The sequence below is a fragment of the Quercus lobata genome, chromosome 10, assembly GCF_001633185.2.
Source record: "Quercus lobata isolate SW786 chromosome 10, ValleyOak3.0 Primary Assembly, whole genome shotgun sequence".
Lineage (NCBI taxonomy): Eukaryota > Viridiplantae > Streptophyta > Magnoliopsida > Fagales > Fagaceae > Quercus > Quercus lobata.
The window spans coordinates 10317069-10332682 of NC_044913.1; the positions used below are offsets into that span (position 1 = coordinate 10317069).

General features: G+C 35.2%; 3 protein-coding genes across 3 annotated transcripts; 1 reads left to right on the top strand and 2 right to left on the bottom strand.

Moving 5' to 3' along the window:
- On the top strand, positions 1 to 4251 carry LOC115965786 (GDSL esterase/lipase At5g62930-like). The gene is made up of 6 exons (XM_031085088.1): positions 1 to 188; positions 279 to 356; positions 1320 to 1460; positions 2091 to 2167; positions 3156 to 3320; positions 3716 to 4251. Exons 1-6 carry the CDS (start codon positions 90 to 92, stop codon positions 3882 to 3884), a joined length of 729 nt encoding a protein of 242 aa, XP_030940948.1. The 5' UTR covers positions 1 to 89; the 3' UTR covers positions 3885 to 4251.
- A 6761-nt stretch (positions 4252 to 11012) lies between these two features.
- Positions 11013 to 11537, bottom strand: LOC115964319 (uncharacterized mitochondrial protein AtMg01250-like). Its single transcript, XM_031083654.1, has one exon. The coding sequence runs from the start codon at positions 11535 to 11537 to the stop codon at positions 11013 to 11015; it is 525 nt and encodes a 174-aa protein (XP_030939514.1).
- A 568-nt stretch (positions 11538 to 12105) lies between these two features.
- On the bottom strand, positions 12106 to 12633 carry LOC115964320. The gene has a single exon (XM_031083655.1). It carries the CDS (start codon positions 12631 to 12633, stop codon positions 12106 to 12108), a length of 528 nt encoding a protein of 175 aa, XP_030939515.1.
- Positions 12634 to 15614: the final 2981 nt, after the last annotated feature.

Here is a 15614-nt window from a genome sequence, read left to right on the forward strand (position 1 = left end):
GTAGACTCTGGGTCCACCAAACTATACTCTGTTTTTGGCTAAATACACAGAGAGAGATAGAGAGAGAGAGAGAGAGAGAGAGAGAGAGAATGAGGCCTCGGATCGTGCTATTCGGAGATTCGATAACAGAACAGTCGTTTAGATCAGGTGGATGGGGTGCTGCTCTTGCTGACACATACACTCGCAAAGTAGATCCTACATTGATTGTTCTGTTTTTTGTGGCAAAGATTGAGTTTTTAACTATAATCTTATTCTGGTTTGTTTGCAATGTGTTATAGGCTGATATAGTAAATCGTGGTTATGGTGGATACAATACCAGATGGGCTTTGTTCTTGCTGCATCATCTTTTCCCTCTAGTAAGCTTTTTCCTTTTGTTCCTCCCGTCTTTTGGGTCATTGTTCATTCTCTAGCTTCAGATTGTGATTTGTGCATTAAGGTTGTAATTACTGCATTGAAGCTTCAAATGGGTTTTTAGATATATTGGCATATGTTAATTTTTTTTTTCATTCATACTTGTTGATCTGGAGATGGGTTTTTGTTTATTTATATTCTCCTGTTGATTATAGTACATAAAGATCAAAATTTTGTTAAGTTTAAGTAGCAATGGACCAATGGTGGTTATATGCTTATAGCTAAGAGAGAGAGAGAGATGTTGATTGTAGTACATGTAGATCAAATTGAGTGAGTTTAAGAATCAATGGTGGTTAATGGCTGAGGGGGAGAGAGAGAGAGAGAGAGAGGTTGGCCTAAAGGGTGCTTTGTGCATCTCCTCCTAAAGTGGCTTTTTGGCATAGACTTCCAACTTATTAGGAAATTCTGACCATTGATAACTTGGTTTAGAGAAAAGTCTTCCCAGTGAATTAATGTATCATATGCAAATGATATGAAGAGAGAAGAAACTGAAGAATCCCTAGACCTAGATCATTTTTTTTTTTGGTGCATTTTTTTTCCTTCTCGAGTGGCTTGGATTTTTCTGCAAGCCACTTCTGAAGTGTGGGAGGTTCACTAATAACAATTGTCATTTGACTTGGATACGTTAGCGCTTATGAATGTAATATAATAGCTGAACGTTTGAATGGATGGAGTGATCTATTAGCAAGATTCTGACCACTTTTTTATGTTTTTCTATTTGTTTGGGTTATTGGTTCTTCTTAGTCTATCTTTTTTTGTTTGTTTTTAGTCAGAAGAGGTTCATTGTTGTAACCTTCTTGTGTACTTGGGGGCACTTGGTGTCTTTTGTTGAATCTCTGCTTACTTTAATAAAAAATCATTTTGATGCTGTTCAGCTCAAGTAAGTTATTAATATTGATCCTCTGCAGGACTCTACAAAACCTCCTGCTGCTGCAACAGTTTTCTTTGGGGCTAATGATGCAGCTATCCTGGGGAGAACCAGTGAACGACAATATGTTCCTCATGAAGAGTACAAGGAGAATCTCAGAAAAATTGTTTTTCATTTGAAGGTTCAATTGTTGTTCCTCTAACACTTAAAAATAACCTGTTTAGTATCTTGGGTTTCCACTTTATAAACATTTTGGGTTCCTTTCCTACTTTCAGCTACTTTAAACCCACCAAGTTTCAATCTTTGCAAACATTAGTCCTAAACCCTAGATTCCCTTCCAATCTGTTTAGAACTTCAAAAGCCACAAGTTCTCCCCAAACTTTGCCATCAATATGCTGTCCTATGTCAGTTTGTTGTCTGAGCTCTTTGTGTGATTCTAGGAAGTAGGCCTTCTGCATCCACCTAATTTATTGGCTATCACATAAGTCCGTGGATGCAATAAGTGGGGTTTATTAGACACTAAATCCTTTCAAAGATGTTAAATTTTACTAACTTGGGTTATCTTTTTTGGAGTAAAATTTTCTTGACTGTTCTGTCTCTGCTTAACATTGACCTTATCTTAAAGCATAGATTTGGCCTAAAACTATTGGCAAAATCAAAAGCACTAGATTGCATATAGGTCACTTTTTATTTCACCTTGGTGTTCATTAGCAGATCTCATGCTCCATTCATTTCCTAGTAAGAGGCAACTACAGAATAAGTGCCTAATTATTAAATCTGGTTCTTATTTTGTTTTGGGATTTGGTTGCAGGAATGCTGCCCTACCATGCTAGTTGTGCTTATTACTCCACCACCAGTTGATGAGGCTGGCCGAAAAGAATATGCACAGTATGCACCTTCTCATATCAAATTCAATAGACTTTTTTTCCCTGGTTTATTGGAATTGGTTCTATGGCCTACACTAGGGGAGACAGATTTGATCCCTGTGTAGGTGGGATTGATCTTAGGTCCCGGGTACAACTCTTCTAAGGGACTTTTCAGCTAATCTGGCTGGCATCTTCAACACATACTGGCACACATATTGTCAAGTTGTTGCTACCTTTCTATGTCTAGCAATGCCATTGTAATTTCTTGCTCTTCACATCTCTATCAGCTCTACTCACACGCAGTGCCACTAACTGCTGGTTTCAGAGCTGCCATTGCTGACTCCACCATCGGAATTGTCACAACCATCACAATCACAACCTCCATAATCATCACATCATCAGTTCAATGTTCTTTCTTTAGCCTATCTCCACCTACCCTTTCCTCCATCTGTTGTTCCACCCTTGCACTACCACTCTGAACACCCTAACAATTTTACTATGACAAAACAACCACCTGATGCCATAATTACTGCCTTCATTATTGCATTCCCCTGCACAAACATGATGTGGCCACCACCATTGACATCAATATTAACAATTTAACCTTCATCACCACTGCCCTCATCATCTCCAAATTCCAATGTCAACACCTCCATCAATGTAAGCACCACCCCCCCCCCCCCCCCCCCCCCCCACCCCAAACACACACACAAAAAAACCAAAACCTCTCTTTTCTTCCTTCTTACTGTGGTAGTAGTACTACTCAATATTGGTTGGCATCTTCACCTCTTCTAAATCAATGCTATTCAAAATCCTAGAAGAAAAAAAATCTCCTGAGTAAATCAAAATGCCTGGAGGTAGTCTGGTCTTAACACATGGAAATGCTTGAAACTTGAATACTCTAGCTGCCTCAGAGAATGTTTGAATGCATAATATAATTTTATTTTTGAAATTATTGTTTGTTTATCACTTCACTGTGTTGGAGGTAAGCTTGTAAATGGATTATGCAGATCTGTATATGGAGAGAAAGCAGTCGAACTACCAGAAAGGACAAATGAAGTGACAAGACTTTATGCAGAGCAGTGCGTTGAACTGGCTAAGGAAATGGGTCTTCGTTCTGTTGATCTTTGGTCAAAAATGCAGGAAACAGAGGGGTGGCAGAGGAAATTCCTAAGGTTTGTTATGATTGAATTCTTCAACAAGTTCCTGATCTGTTTGGCAGAAATGATATTCATTTGACTTTCTACTTCTAGAATTTCACCTCCAATGGAAAAAATGGGTCCTACCAGATTTTCCTTGGGAAGAAGTTTTCCTATTGATTTATGACTATTTTAGAGACGGGGACAATAATCTGATTGGGTTCATAAGAAGAAAGAAAAATAAAGAAGGGGGTGGGGGTTTGGTAAACCTCTGATTCATGTACCTTTTGTGTGGATGTGTTATATTTAGGGACATCCAAATTAGACAGGGATGGTGTACTATAATTTAAAAAGAGAAACCCTTTTGAGAAAACTGTTGAAGAGTTTGTAACAATGGAGAATATGTTCTAATTCTTTTCCCCCCTTTACAGTGATGGGTTGCATCTGACATCAGAGGGCAATGCAGTGGTACACCAAGAAGTTGTAAGAGTGTTTAACGAAGCATGGCTTTCAGCAGCAGAAATGCCATATGATTTCCCCCACCACTCAGAAATTGATGGGAAGAACCCCGAGAAAGCTTTCCAGCATCAATGCTTATGATTGTATAATTTATGACAACTTTATGTGTATAATTTCATTTTAATCTTTGGTCATAATATTGGTTTATTTGCTTTATTGAAAAAGAAAAGAAAGAGAAGGGGGGGGGGGGGTTTGGAATGTGTTTCTTGATTTGACTCCCCAGAAAACAAATACTAGTAAATAAGAAATTCCATAACCTTCTGCCAAATAGCCATCATGTATGAATGGCTGACTCTGTATTTGACCTTGTTCATTTGGCTCAGTGACCAAGTTTCTTTGGAAATTGAAACTTATGGCTCTCTTATGTAAATTTGGCTGAACATTTCTTTTTGGATTGAAGCTTTTGTTCGTGTAGTGAATTTAGCTTGCTAGGAAATCTTCACTTTAATGCTCCTTGTGCTCTTTAGAAACACTTGGTTTGAGTTTCAAGCATGTCTGCAAGCCTCACAATTTCCTTACTCCTTTTATTTCTTCATTTATAGGTGAGATTATTTAAACTAAAGAGTATTTGTGATTAAGAACTGTTGATGCACAATTAAAGGTTCTTTAATTGCATTGCTTTTTACTAACATCTCTTAGTAAATAATGATTTTTTTTTTTGGTTAAAAAAAATAATTGGAGAAAGAGGAGTTAGAAAATTCGCATGAGTCCATGCAAATTTTTTTTGTCTATTTTAGTATAAGAATTTATTTTTTCTATTTTACATACTCACATTTTGAAACATTCCATGTCAAATTATCTATTTTACACTACATTTAATTAAAATATAAATTTTCTTTATTTTTAAAAATGTTTCTTTTTCTTCATACACAATAGCTAACATCTACTTTTTTTTTTTTTTTTATCCTTCAGATACATTAAGAAAGAATAAACAATTAAATACAAAATAAATAGTGTCAGTGTAAATTTACATAGTTACTGTAGTAAACTTGTAAATATACACAATTATAAACGGACTGATATGAATCATTTTTAATTGAAATTTTGTAAATTTTACATATTTTTTCTATTATACATGGATTAATGTGAATGCTCTTATTAAATAATGTTGGTTAATTAAAATGAGATGAGTCATGTTTCCATCAGGTTTCATTCTCCACCACTAAATTTACCATTAAATTTTATCCTTAATGGCTAGTTAAATTTGACATTTAGAGAATAAGTAAATATTGGATATTTTCAAAGTAAGTTAGATACATTAATGTTTGTTTTTTTTTTTTTTTTTTTGGGAGCAAAAAATAAATTGAATAATGGATACAATACCACAACAAAACTCACAACTTGTTTCGTATTAAAAAAAAAAAAAAAACTCACAACTTGCCCACGTAGCAATATTGTGAGGGATGAATTTATGAACCTACCACTTTTATTTCACTACTTACAATTGTCAAGTGGGCAAATTGTTAAAAAAGTTATGAATTTCATCATGGTATTAGCATTATTAGGATGCCTTTATTATTGAATATATTTGTCAAAAATAGTCAACTTGATTTTTAACGCTAAAAAAGTTCATTTAGCGGACTCGATTGCTAACACATGTTAGTCTTTGTCTATGCCAGGAGCCGAAGTCCATCAGAGGGTCTTAATCCATTGGTGAAAGGAGTGATTGATTAATAAATGAAAAGCAAGAACGATAAAGAAAGAGGTGATTGCGGACTCTACGGTATCTTTCAAAAGGAATACATACTATTCTTTGATTTTGAGCTTGCTCTGTTAAATAGTTAAGTATGATCATTTCTACCTACATATAAGAGAAGCTGGATTATTTGGTGTCTTCTGGAATATTTAACTGTTTTCTCATCATGCCATGTTGTTATGCACTTGATAGTTCCAGACTTCCAGTATTGTTGCATATAATATGACAATGTTTCTTTGGTGTTGGAAACTTGGAATTTGGTTGATCAGTTGTCTTAGGCTCTGAGTAGGTCTAATTATGCCTAGATGCTTTGTGTATATACTATGACATTTTAATTGTTGTGGCAGTTGTTAAGCATCCTATGGGGCCCATGGTTGCTTGCATACTAGAGTTTCCAAATTTCAATGTTGACATTTTCTTTGATTAAGGGTGTGAGTACTAATTATATCCAGGAAACAACCGTTAGGCCATCATCATTTTGGAAATGAGTTTGTAGCTAATGGCTTGAGATTTATACCCTCAAATTATAAAATTTTAGGGTTTAAAATTCAAACATTTCTAAATTTTGGGGAGTAAAATCTAAATATCCCTAAAATTTAGAGAGTAAAATCTAAATTATGAAATATCAGGGTATGAAATCTAAACACCCCGAAACTTTAAGAGGTAAAATCCAAATTTTGAAATTTTAGGGTGTAAAATTCAAACACCCCCAAATTATAGGGGTGTAATTTGCTATTTACCTTAAAAAAATTCTCCAAAAATGCAAATTAATGTTAATTTTCATATGAAATAATCAAGATTCATTGCATGTTCTAATCAAAATTATACATTCTCCCATTTTTCATTATATTGCGTTTTTATACATATCTCACTATATTATAATGTATTACAAAATATTTTGCCATATACAATAATTGAATGTAAAATGAAATATATTTTTTGCAAAAAAAAATTTAAACTGTTGACCGCTTAACTCAAAAATTATATAGTATACCATATCAATTATACTTTATCGTTTTCATTGGGTATTGGATTTAAAAAAATGATACTTTGTCGGAAAATAATCACATTATTTTGAGATGAGATAGGGACTAATACTTATAAGTCTCAATTACTATTAACTTATAAAAATATAAAATATAGATGACTTAACTTACAAAATATATATTATACTATCAATTATACTTTGTCGTTTTCATTGGGTTTTGGATTCAAAAAAATATTTATATTTTGTTATAAAATAATCGTGCTATTTTGAGATAGGATTGGAACTAATAATTTTATGTCTCAGCTATTATTATCATTTTTCACTTAACAAAAAAATTGATTTCAAATTATTTAGAACTAGTCTATATCTATATATCATATCATATATTATATAATAAAAGTTGGGCTTTGAAGCCGTGATTGCGCCAAGTGGCTTCACCAAATTGTAGAAATTTTTTTAGATTTTAAAAATATATATAATTATTTTTCTCCTATAATTTCTAAGTTGATAAAAATCTTAATTTGATTACCATCCAAATTCTTCATCTAATCCATTTAATCCTTATTTTTTAAGTGTAGTGTATTATAACCCATATTCTTTATCTAATCCATTTAATCCTTATTTGTACGTGTAGTATATTATAAAAAAAAAAAAAAGGTTTCAACAAAACGTGCAACTTATATTAAAAATAAGTGTTTTAACAAAATATGCTACCTACATTCAACGAAACGTAAAATTTTAAAAAGAGATTAAATTTAGTTGGTTTTCTTCTTTGAAAAGTAAATTTAGTTGGTTGGTGCCATACAACTACAACTTACAATTATGTCTATCTAAATATTATCAACAAAGCCTAAAATAATAGGATAGAAAGAAAAAAAAAAATCCAAAGCATAAAATATTAAAATGTGTAGTAGTGTACGTAGAAGTATAAGCTAATCCCATGAATTAAAAAAAAAAAAAAAAAAACCACTTTCATTGGGAGGATATACACACGGGAAGCAATTAATAATAAATTTGTTATCTATTTTTTTAAATATATTTATTTTTTGGATAACAAAAAAAAAAAAAAAAAAAAAGAAGCTAATAACATCAACAACTTGATTTTACCTATATTAGGAAAAATATTGTAATTAACGTTAACAACTTATTTTTATGGTTTTTTTTTTTTTTGATAGTGATTTTTATGGTTTTTGATTTTAAATAAATTCCTTCTTTTTTTTTGCTTATAACAACTTCTTCACAATTTAAAATTATTGTTTTAAATAGAAACAACTTCTTATCAATTTTTTTTTTTTGAAGTTTACCATGGTTGAAATTTTGTTTGTTGGATAAATATAGGAATGATTATGGATAACAGTTTAACTACAATTGTGTCTATCTAAATATTATCAACAAAGCCTTATAAAATAATAGGATAGAAAGAAAGAAAAAATCCGAAGCATAAAATATTAAAATGTGTATTTGTGTACGTAGAAGTATAGATAATCCCATAAATTAAAAAAAAAAAAAAAACCACTTTCATTGGGAGGATATACACATGGGAGGAATTAATAATAAATTTGTTATCTACTTTTTTTCAAATATATTTTGTTTTAATTAATTTATTTTTTGGATAAATATCAAATTTTTGGATTAAAAAAAAAAAACTAACATTAACAACTTGATATTTACCGTATATTAGAGGAAAAAAAATTGTACTTAACATTAACAACTTGATTTTTATGGTATTTGATTTTAAATAAATTCCTTTTTTTTTTTTTTTTGTGTGCTTATAACAACTTCTTCACATTTTAAATTTATTATTTTAAATAGAAACAACTTCTTATCAACTTTTTTTTTTTTTTGGGGTTAAAGTTTACCATGGTTGAGATTTTGTTTGTTGGATAAATATAGGAATGATTATGGATAATAGTTTTTTTATACCATGACTCTCATTTTTAGATTTTCAGGCCACTATAAATAATAAAGCCAGATTCATGATTTTTTTCATTAATATTTGTCCAAGTTTCTATCATTTTTTAGGGTTATTTGTTATTTGTTTTTCTCTCAAATTCAATCCCTCTTCGCTTCAAAAAATAAATTCCCAATTTTCTTTGTTTGTTTTTTATTATATTTTTCCAGGGAGTTTCCTTGAGGTTTCAAAGCACTTGATCAAAATTTTTTCTCAAAAAAATTTCTTGAAGTTTATATTTACACATTTTGTTTTGATAGGGTGAAATTTGGTGCCTCCTTCCTCACTTTCAAATACAAAAATTTAATTCTTACATAAGTTTATCTACTTTTATTTTTTAATGTTTAATAATTCGGGTTGTTCATAATTCTTAACTATTATATTAAGGTTACCACTTAAATATGCTTTCAATTATTATTTTTTAATTATTGAATTCAGGGTTTTTCATTTAAATATGCACTTGAGTTTTAATTATGCAAACTCCCTTTATATTTTTTAGACATCTCCTTTTATATTAGTTGCATAGTTATTTACCATATTCCATTCAATTAATTTTGGACTCATATATGTTATTTTATTTATAAAAACTCAATCTTACACAATATGCATTCATTATGTTATTTTATTAATTTTGGACCCATTATGTCTTCTTTTTTCTCTCCATCTTGCAAACCAAAAAAAAGTCACTGAACCAAGTATATGGATTAATTCTTTACTATATGTTTGAATTTGTATGCACTAGCCGCCTCCATCACCTCTCTTTCTCTCTCCCTCCCAAATGTTAGGTCCTGAAGCTCTGAAAGGAAGGTTGGATGGTAGAACATAGAGAAGCAAAAGTAGAGTTACAGAGTTGTTCTTCTTTGAGAAAGCTATGTGCAAGTTATAGAGTTGAATTTGGCATAAAAAATCTTCATACCCAATTTGAATGTAAAGAACTTTGAGGTAGAAAACTGGATGCTGAGGATGAGGTTTTTAAGGGAAAAAAAAGAGAAAAAGATTAGGTTTTGTATGAAGGTCGAAGACTTGGGCTTTTGGAGCTCTACTTCAATTAGAGCTCGCATCTTTTCTTACATGATTAATGTTTTCTTTCCAATTAATTTTGTGGGTGTCCCTTCCCTCTCATCACCGCTTTGGCTTCTTGATGTCATTGACAGTGGTGGCTCCTTGCTTTAGCTTTGTCTCAGCCTCTCCGGTAGTTTTTGGAGCTTGGAGCTATTCTTGCGTTTGATGGAACTCATCCAAGAACTCCCTAGCCCTTTTATTTAACCACCTCGAATCCTTCACTTTACCCCCATGCGCTACCTCATTCCTTTGGTTCCATATCATCCATGATTGAACTAGGAATAACTCAAACTCGGCTGAGGACAGTCTATTAATCATCTCATGGAATAATTCAAGCATATCCAGCTGGCCTTGACCACTTTTCTGCAGTTTAACCAAGCACCCCGCCCATACATCCTTTGCTACAGCACATTCCCATATTGCATGGACCTCTGTTTCAGGCGCCCCAAAACAGAGCATACAACCATCTTCCTCTATAATTTTCCTTCGCACCAAATTTACCCGTGTAGGCAATATATCTTGGCAAGCTCTCCAGCCGAAAACCTTGATTTTATTTGGCACATTAGTTTTCCACAGTGTTGTCCAAATTTTGCCACTAACCGGTCCTGTGGACGTCTCTGCCACATGTTCATTTTTCTGGATTTGTTTCACCACATGATAACCCGATTTAATCGAGTACATCCCTTGTTTATTGTGTTGCCATACTACTGCATCCGACGTGTGTCTGTGGCTCAGCGGTATTCTTAGGATAGCATCAGCATTGTCCTTGTGAAACTTTTCAGTGATCAGCTCTCTTCTCCACCATTTCAGGTTCGGGTCTATAAGCTCTGAGACACGCCATTCCCACTCCTCCTTGCCTGGTGGGTGCACCACACCATTTGTTGTGTGATTTGGGATCCACTTGTTTGATAGGACTCTAATATTTGAGCCATCCCCAACTCTCCAGTAGCACCCCTTTAACAGGATTGGTTTGGCCGCCATGAAGCTCTTCCACACATAGGAAGGGGTTGGGGAGTCAGAGGCCTCCAAAAAGTGACTCCGTGGAAAATATTTGGCTTTGAAACACCTTGCCATTAACGACTCTTGCTCCTGTATTAACCTCCATCATTGTTTTGCCAACATGGCAAGGTTGAAGGTCCTAAGATCCCGAAAACCCATACCTCCCACCCTTTTGGCTTCTGTTAATTTACTCCAACTCTTCCAATGGATTTTTCTCTCATCCCCTACCTGCCCCCACCAAAATTTTGCACACATTGAATCCAATTCATCACACAGCTTCTTGGGTAATTGAAACACTCCCATGGAATATGTAGGAATAGATTGAGCAACAACCTTAATCAGCACCTCCTTCCCTGCTCTAGATAACATCTTTCCCTTCCAACCCTGAAGCTTTTTCCATACCCTATCTTTGAGGTTTGAAAAGAAGAGATATTTTGTTTGGCCTATAAACGTAGGCAGGCCCAAATAAGTGTCAAACTTCACCACCTCTTTGATCCCCAATGATTCTTTGATCTAGTGTTTTTGCTCCATTGGAGTATTGCCACTAAAGAACACAGAAGATTTCTTCATGTTAATACATTGTCTGGAGGCTCCAGCATACACCTGCAAAATCTCAACAATCTCCTGAACCTCACGTTGGTTGGCTTGATAAAAAATCACTGAATCATTTGCAAACAATAAGTTAGTAATTCTTGGAGCTTGCCTACATATAGACACTCCATGTATTCTCCTTTCATTTTCAGCTCTTTGTAAAAGTGAAGTGACGCCCTTTGTACATAATAGGAAAAAATAAGGTGAGAGAGGATCTCCTTGATGGAGTCCTCTAGATGGAGTAATATGGCCATATGGTTTCCCATTAATCAGAATAGAAAAAGTAGATGTAGTAACACAACACATCACTCTATCCACCCAAAACTCAGGAAACCCCATCTTAATCATAATACCTTGAAGGAAATTCCATTTAACCCGATCATAAGCCTTACTTATATCTAATTTAAGTGCAAGGGATCCCTTCTTTCCTTTTTTACGACCATTCATGGTGTGTAATGTCTCATAAGCCACCAAAAATTATCTGTGATAAGGCGACCAGGCACAAAGGCACTTTGGGTTGGGGAGATTATGTGGGGGAGAATTTGTTTCAATCTATTTGCTAGTACCTTGGAGATTATTTTATATATGACATTGCATAGGTTGATAGGGCGGAAGTCAGATATTTTTTCAGGGGCTTTAATATTAGGGATTAGAACAATATGAGTGTGATTTATTTCAGGCACCATATGACCAAATTTTAGAAAATCTAACATTGCATTGACTACTGTATCACCCACAACATGCCAATACTTTTGATAAAAAAGAGCGTTCATACCGTCGGGACCAGGAGCTTTTGTTGGTGCCATTGGAATAATGCTGTTTTGATCTCTTCTGCATTGAAGTCACTACCCAACACTTGTTGCATATCAGTAGTGATCTTTGGAGTAATAGTATCAAGACATTCCTCTATTCTTTCACATGTACCTGCCATAAACAACTTCTCAAAATAATCTTGAGCCACCCCTGCAATATCCTCCACCTCTTCCACCCACATGTTCTCATCATTTTTAATGCTCTAAATATAATTCTGTCTTCTTCCTTGGGATGCTTTGGAATGAAAGAATTTTGTATTCTTATCTCCATGTTTCAGCCAAGATAGCCTAGCTCTTTGTGCCCAATAAATCTCTTGCTTAAGAAGTAAAGCATCAAGACTCCTACTAGCCATCAGAAATTCTGCTTTGCTATCCTCGGTAAGATCTGCTAAATTCAACTCTTCAAGCCGTTTTTTAAGCTTCTTAATCTCCTTTGAATCAGGTTGAGCATTGGAAGAACCCCACGCTTGTAACTCCACTGCACATGCTGCAGTCTTTTGTTTTGCCAAGCCCAAACCTGAACCATCAGTACTACCCTTTTCCCATGCTGTTTTGATCACTCCCTCACATTCATCAGACAACAACCAAGCTTCCTCAAACTTGAATCCCCTATGACCCTTTTGTCTTAACTTCTTGCGGCCTTGAATTTGCAAAAGGATGGGAAGGTGGTCTGAGGCATGAGGAGGTAGATGGGTCACTGAGCTATGTGGAAATCTAGCTCTCCAATCCATAGTTGCTGTAGCCCTGTCCAGCCTCAATCTAGTGTTTGCGTCTCCCGATCTTTTATTATTCCATTTGTATTTGTATCCTCTAAAACCCAAGTCTTGAAGTTGACAATGGTTCAATGCATCACAGAATGCATCTATTTGGCTGTACTGGGGCTGTCTCTTGCTCAACTTCTCTGTAGAGTTTTGTATGGCATTAAAATCGCCAATACAAACCCATGGGCCATCCACCAGAAATCTGATATGGTGCAGAAGCTCCTAAGATTTAACTTTCTGGCAAGCTTCAGGCCATCCATAGAAGCCTGATAAGAACCACCCAAAACCGTCCTCTTCCATTACCTTGACCAAAATATGATTTGCAGTATAGTTGATCAACTCCATGCGCACATCGTTCTTCCATATCAAAGCTATACCTCCTTTTGAGTTTGGATTCTTTACCACAATACTGTTAGGAAATGGCAAGTCACCACAGAAATAATCAAAACCCTCCTTATCTAGTCTTGTCTCCATCAAGAAATAAACTATGGGAGCTTGATCCCTCACTAACTTGCGAAGGCTTCGAACTGTCCAAGGGTTCCCAAGCTCTTGGCAGTTCCAGCTTAGTATTTTCATTGCGTCCGGCAAGGGTGATCAACCATCCTTGCCGATATCTCCTCTTCACCCTTTCCATGTGATTTTGCTCTGCCTTGTTTTCTAGTTTGAGCTTCGAACTCCATGTCATAGTCGTTACCCACTGTCTTTGTAAGCACCCGTTTCCCTAACACTGAAAGTTGCTGTCTGTTTCCTTTCTCCCCAGGCTCATATTCCTTCCTACCAATCCTAGTCCACGTGCCTTTGGGCTTACGTTCAGCCAGCCCATCCTGCATGGTAACATCCACGTGAGTAGTGTGGGTGGGGTCCTCCATGAATTTCGTATTTAATTTTGCTTCCATATGTTCCCTGTCTGTCTCTTTCGCTTCAATGCTTTCCTTGTTTGACTTCATGACAGCTTTCAAATTTACATTTACGTTACTTCCTCCAATATCATTGTTTTCAACTCTTTCCATATCAGTCCTCATTATTGCCTTTAATGCAGGATTTTGTAACTGAACATCCGTTATTCCCCCTGATTTCGCGCCGTCTCCATTCTCGGCCTCCCTAGGGCATCCATTGGTTATTATCTCCGTCGCCATCTCCCTGGATTTACCCGCCGGCTGATCACTGTGAATATCCTCTCGGTCTTTTCCTTTCTCCGGGCTTGGCTTATAATCCTGCTCTGCACTACTCTTCACTGGTGACCGACTCCGTCCCCCGGTGGCTTTCAGCCAATCCCTATACTGAAGCTCTACCTCTGCCCCTTGTTTTGATGCAGCAAAATAGCCAGCACAATGGCGCAAATCATGCCCCAAGACAGCACAGAAGTGACATAGCATAGGGAGTCTCTCATATTTAAAAGTTACCCAATGCTGCGCACCGTCCATACCTGCTAAATAACCTCCTCGCCTTAGAGGTTTTGAGATCGGCAACGCTACTTTTACCCTCATAAAATAGCTAGGATCATCCAGCTTGCGCCGTTTTTCTACCTCCACTACATCGCCCAACCTGCCTCCCACCTCACTAGCTACTTTGGGTGACACCATGTCAAAGGGTGCACCCCATATTTGGACCCATAGAGAGGCATGGTTTAGACGGACATTATTTGCATTCATCCCCTTCCGCCATTTTGTGAGTAAGAGCATTTGATTGTCAAAAGACCAGGGTCCTCCATTAAGAATTCGTTCTAAATCAAACTCTGAGTTGAATTTGAATTGAAAGAGATTTGATCCCACGTTGACCATCTGCACCTTATCGTCCAGTCCCCAGGCTCTCCTTAATGTGTTTTTTTGCTGCCTTCTTATTAAACGGTTTGCACGTGAGAAATTTACCAATCAAGCTTAGAGTGCAACTCTCAATCTTAGCTCGTTTGCCTTCATCAGAAATCTCAATTGTCTCTTCTTCATCAGCAGTAAGTTTCATGTTTTCCAAGCAATGTATTACGTCATCAGCCATGAGCACCCAGTAACGTTATCTCTCTATTAGGGATACAAGATGTATTTGGTGGATAAAAAACAGAAGAACAGTACCCTTAGGACTAGCCAAGGGAGGGAGGGGCTCGTTTGAGAAAAAACGAGAGAGAAACTCCTACAGAGAGGAGAGAAAAATCTTTTATTTTATTTTTTGAAAGAGAGGTTACACTGGGAGTCAATCTTAATAAAATAAAACAATATTTTTTAACAAATATATATATATATATATATATTTAAAATTAATAAAGAAGAATATGATATTCACCCATCATTAATCCGTGGATTGAGGCTTACACTCCACCTAAATTCAAATAAAGTGTAAAACCAAACAATTATGTTGTACTTTTGTGACCACAAAAGTAAAATTGTGCCTTTTAATTCCAAAAAAAAAAAAAAAAGATTTAACTTTTGTAACCTATTTCTCTCACACTTAACCCGGCTATACTTGGGTATGACCATGAGTTTTAAAGGAATGCTAGTATAAATACATACATACATATATATATATATATATATATATATATATATGTATGTATGTATGTATGTATGTATGTATATGCATATATATGTTAGGTTTTAAAGATTTAGGTTTAAATGTTTAGAATCATATTTTTATTGTGTTGGCAAATCGAGAACAAAACATGTTTAGTCTAGGTGTTAGGCAATGCTTAAAAGTGTTGGTTTCAAGGTTCAAGTCTAACTGACTGTAGAAAAAGGAAGTGAGTTTTTGCCTTGCTCGATTGATCGAAAATCGCAGGAATAGAAATTTTGCAGATTTTTGAATCAGGCCCAAGCTCGCAAAAATGTTTAGGGTTTCATTTCAACTTCTTTACATATAAAAGGGAAACCCTAGCTACGTTTTTCAAACTTTTGAAATACTTGTGTGTTACTCTTTGTGAGATCTAAGAGGTTTTGTACCTTCTAACTACACAGGAATTTACC